This window comes from Macrobrachium nipponense, chromosome 4 (assembly GCF_015104395.2).
Source record: "Macrobrachium nipponense isolate FS-2020 chromosome 4, ASM1510439v2, whole genome shotgun sequence".
NCBI lineage: Eukaryota > Metazoa > Arthropoda > Malacostraca > Decapoda > Palaemonidae > Macrobrachium > Macrobrachium nipponense.
Genome location: NC_061100.1, coordinates 58,904,358 through 58,909,357, shown reverse-complemented (window position 1 = coordinate 58,909,357; position 5,000 = coordinate 58,904,358). Strand labels below are relative to the sequence as shown.

The 5,000-nt window shown below is 37.5% G+C and overlaps 1 protein-coding gene across 1 annotated transcript in view; it reads left to right on the top strand.

Annotated features, from left to right (window-relative positions):
- Positions 1-5,000, top strand: part of LOC135211373 (neural-cadherin-like) — a 339,986-nt gene that overhangs the window by 161,476 nt on the left and 173,510 nt on the right. Inside the window, exon 18 of the mRNA XM_064244686.1 lies at positions 1,161-1,353. Coding sequence (XP_064100756.1) covers positions 1,161-1,353 — 193 coding nt within the window. The remainder of the gene's footprint in view (positions 1-1,160; positions 1,354-5,000) is intronic.

The following is a 5,000-nucleotide window of genomic DNA, read 5'->3' as shown; positions in this document are numbered from 1 at the left end:
TTTCATTTTGCAGTCATAATTCTAATGGAACTCATTTTGGTAAATAATATACAAAATGTTCATCTGATACTGTTATGTCTTTAACATGTCATTATGTGAAATCATGATATTTTTCGCTTTATCTGATATTGTGTACGGGAAACAGACATATGTATAAAGTTGCCATTAACTATAAGTAAACAGATGTGATTATAGATGAATGGGTGAAAAAAACTAGTGTTGATAGATTTGTACTCTTGCATTCCATTTCACTTTAATGGGTTTTTTTTTGAATCTATGAAAGCGGCGCGGTGTGAAAATGCCTTAACTAAGTCGATTCCTATTTACTCTTGAATGCCAAACTTGTAAATGTTAGGGTGCGTACACACGACAGTGAACATGTCAGAAAGAAACGTCGGCAACTTATATCATATCACTTACAGTGTGACAAGTTCACGACAGTAAGTGGGGAGCGAATGTCTGGCAAATGCAATATGTTGCCAACATCTGTTTATGACAGTTTTCTGCAGTGTACGTAGCCGCACCACTACGCAACCATTCTAAGAAGTCATTTCCAATCCTTTTTCATTTGTATCAGAAAAGCCTGAGCTACAGTTATTTGAGACCTGTATGTCAAACTTATTTTATTGACTCACCAGTGATCCAATTGCACTTTAGTTGAATACGGAACATGAGAAAATATTTTCTGCCTTGCATCACAAGCAGTATGTCCTGCAAGGGATCGAATCCTCAAGTATGTTTGTGTGCACTTTATCCACTACTTCTTGCTTGCGTCTTGCATTGAACAAGACCAGTGAGTTAATACCTGTCTCTTCCTTCAGACAATGGAACTCATTGCCTCACTCTGTGTTCCCCGACTCTATTACTCTTTCTACTTTTAAAAGGTAGGTCTGCTTTCTCTCCAACCACAGTTGTCTTTTCTATATTTCTCAGTTTGCCTTCCTCCGATTATATCCTTACTTTCTTGACCTCTGCTCCACTCGAGTTGTCTTCTCATCACAGTTACAAATTCAAGAAGAAAAATAATTTTCATAGTTGTGGAGATGCAGACAAAATTATGTTTACCTGAGAGAGAGAGAGAGAGAGAGAGAGAGAGAGAGAGAGAACTATTTGCTACCAGTGTATTCCTGTCAATCATCCTTCTATCTTTTCGCTTCCAGATTAAGGTCTACCTACCGCCTGAGTCCCATAGTGTCGCTGGACCGAGAGGAGCAGAAGGTGTATCCCTTGCCCTTCGTGACCCAAGATCAGACTGGACGAAGGGGCATCCGCCTCTTCACGCTAGAGGTCGGGGACGAGAACGACTCCCCGATGTCCAACGGGATGAGCAAGATTAAGGTCTACAATTACCAGGTAATGTGATGAGTGTACCTTATTGTCTACGTAAGGTATATTTATTTCATCGAAATTTTCAGTTAATTCATTTTGTATCCCCTATTCAAATATTAAACTGGATCCAGCATTTGCTGTTCATGATTGCATTTGTTTCTGCAATGTTTATGAAATCGGTATCATCTTTCTTGGGCCTCTAATGTTGTGCATATTCTTTTTAATTCTGGGAATTAATCTTAAAATACCATAAAAGGGCGTTTATAAGACGCCTCGGTGATCGGTAATATGTTAGGAGCGATTGCCATATTCCTGTATCAAGCATGGAAGTTAATAAACACTGTTAAGGCAAAGATGCTTTTGATCAATTTAGTAACTTAATCATGTGTTATATAAAGAGTACATCTGAAGAAAATTAAATTACAGACACATTCATGTTCAGAGTGTCATATATATATATATAATATATATATATATATATATATATATATATATATATATATATATATATATATATATATATATGTAACATCAGAAAAAACTAGGCGGTTACTGTCACATTCGTGCTCAGATTTCCCAATAAAAGTTATATCAGAAAAAAAGCCAGTTACTGCCACATTCATACTCAGATTTCTGTACGAAGGTGGCATAAAAAAATGCACTTATTACCGCATCCATGCTCAGACTGCCTTATGAAGATGGCATGAGATAGAAATTCAGTTACTGACAATCATACTCAGACATTCATGTGTAGGTGGCATCAGAAAAAAACAGCATCTACCTCATACTCAAAAGAAAACAAAAATATGAAGATGACAAAAGAAATGCAGCTTCTTCCAGACTGCTGCATCAGAAAATTAATTCAGTCAGTCACTGCCGCATTCACGTTCATATTTCTGTATGAATATATCAGAGAAAAATCTTCAGTTGTGCCATTTGCATGCTCAGACTACCATATGAACACCAGAAAAAACTGCAGTTACACAGACATTCGTGCTCAGGCTATCAAAAGAAAATGATAAAAAAAAAATCAATTACTGCCAAATTTTTGTCCAGACTACCGTATGACGGTGACATAAAAAAAAAACTCCATTTACTGCTATATTCGTATTCAGACTTCCTCATAAAGGTGACATTAGAAAAAATGCAGATGCTGCCATATTCATGCTAAGAAGAAAATTCATCAGTTTCTTACACTCAGCCAGCCATGGGAAGGTAACATTGGAAAAACTGCAATAACGGCCACACTCATGCCCAGACTGACGTATAACTGGTCATATAAAAAAATGACAACTGTTTTTATACTCATATTACCGCATGAAGGTGTCATCAGTTACTGCCACATTCATACTCGACCTACAGTATGAACGGGACATTAGAAAACAATCGCTATTACTGACACACACTTGTAGTGACATTAGAAAAAACTGCCTTATTCATGCTCAAGCTGCCGTATAAAGGTGACATAGAAAATGTAGTTAATGCCACATGATGCAGTAACACTGACATCAGAAATGAAAATGCAGTTATTGCCATATTCAAGTTCCGACTGCATGTTTAAGGTATCATCAAGAAAAAAAGTCTAGTTATTGCCACATCCATGAGCTGACTGCCATAAGTGGGTGGTATCAGAAAAAATAAAATGTGCAGTTACTGTCACACTCATGCTGAGACTGCCGTATGAAAGCGGCATCAGAAAAAGAATGCATTTATTGCATTAAATAACATCAGAAAAAAAACTGCAGTCACAGCCACCTTCATGTTCAGACTACCATATGCCGTTAACATCAGAAAAACTACAGTTACTGTTCCATTCATGTTCAGACTGCCGTGTGAAAGTCACATCAGCAAAAAACTGTAAAACTGTAATTACTGCAAAATTCTTCCTCATGCTACTGTATGACTGACTTAAGAAAAAAATTGCAGATACTGCCACATTCATGGTTGGACAGCTGTATGAATGTGATATAAAAGAAAAACTGTAATTATTACCCTATTCATACTCAGATTCTCCTATGAAGTTCACAACAACACCAAAAAAACTGCAGTTGCTTCCTTATTCATGCTCAAACTGCAGTATGTTGGTGGCATAAAAAAAATCTGCTGTTAAAACCACATTCATGCGATGACGTCGGAGAAAAATTAAAGTTACTGCCATATTCAGGCTCAGACTACTACATGAAGGTGACATAAGAAAAACTACAGTTGCTACGAATTCATGATCATATTCCCGATTGAATGTGACATAAAAAAAAAGGAAGCTACTGCCACATTCATAGTCAGATCACCATATGTAGGTTACTGCAGCTACTGCCACAAACGTGCAGTGACATTAGAAATATACTGCATATACTGTCTTATTCATGCTCAAACTGCTATGTAAAGGTAATCTCAAATAATAACTGCAAGTAATTTTCAAATTTAGCTCAGACTGTATGAAGGTCAGGTAGAAATAAAAACTGCAGTTACTGCTACATCCATACTTAGACTGCTGTAAGAAATTAACATCATAAAAGCACGTAGTTACTGTCACATTCATGCACAGACTGCTGTATGAAAGTAACATCAGAAAAAATAAATTTACTGCTACCCTTAAGCTCAGGCTGCCGTATGAAGGTGATATCCGAAAAAAAACTACAGTTACTTCCACATCCAAGCTCAGACTGCCATATGAAGGTGACATCAGAAAAAAAAACTTCAGTTACTGCCACATTTAAAGCAAAGGTCCTGTATGAAAGTGAAATCAGGAAACCTGTAGTTACTGCCACACTCATGCTCAGACTGCTGCTTGAATGCAGCATCAGAAAAGCTGCAGTTACTGCCACTTTCATGCTCAGACTGCCGTATGAAGGTGAGATAAGAAGAAAAACTGCAGATACTGTCACATTCATGCTCAGTCTGCTGTGGGAAAGTCACATCAGACAATATCTGCAATTACTACATTATTCTTGCCCAGACTGCCTTATTAAAGTTAAATCAGAAAACTTCAGTTAATGTTACATTCATACTCAGACTGCCATATTAATAAATCAGACAAAACTGTAGTTACTCTGTTATTCATGCACAGACTGCCTTATTAAAGTAACTGCCACATTTATGCTCAGATTGCCTGATGGAAGTGACTTCAGAAAAAGACTGCAGGTATTGTGACGTTCCTGGTCAGACTGCCGTGTGATGGTACGACAGAAAAAAGTGCAGTCAGTGCCCACACGCTCAGACTGCCATATGCAGTTAACATAAAAAACTGCAGTTGTTGCCACATTCAAGCTCAGACTACCATGTGAAGGTGACATAAACAAAACTATAGTTAGTGCCCCGTTCATGCTCAGACTGCTGTATGAATATGACACCAGAAAAAAACTGCTTCATCAATGCTCAGATGGCAGTATGAAGATGATACCCAACAAAAACTGCAGATACTGACTCACACTTGCAGTGACATTCGAAAAAGCAGCAGTTACTGCTTTATTTATGCTCAGAATGCCGTATGAAGATGAAATGAAAAAATGTAGTTGCTGCCATATGATGTGGTGGCCTAACAAAAACTGCAGTTACTGCCACATTCATGTTCAGACTGCAGTATTAACATGACATGAGAAAAAACTGCCATTACTGTCCCATTCATGTTCACACTGCCGTATGAAGGTAACATCTGAATAAACTTCAGTTTC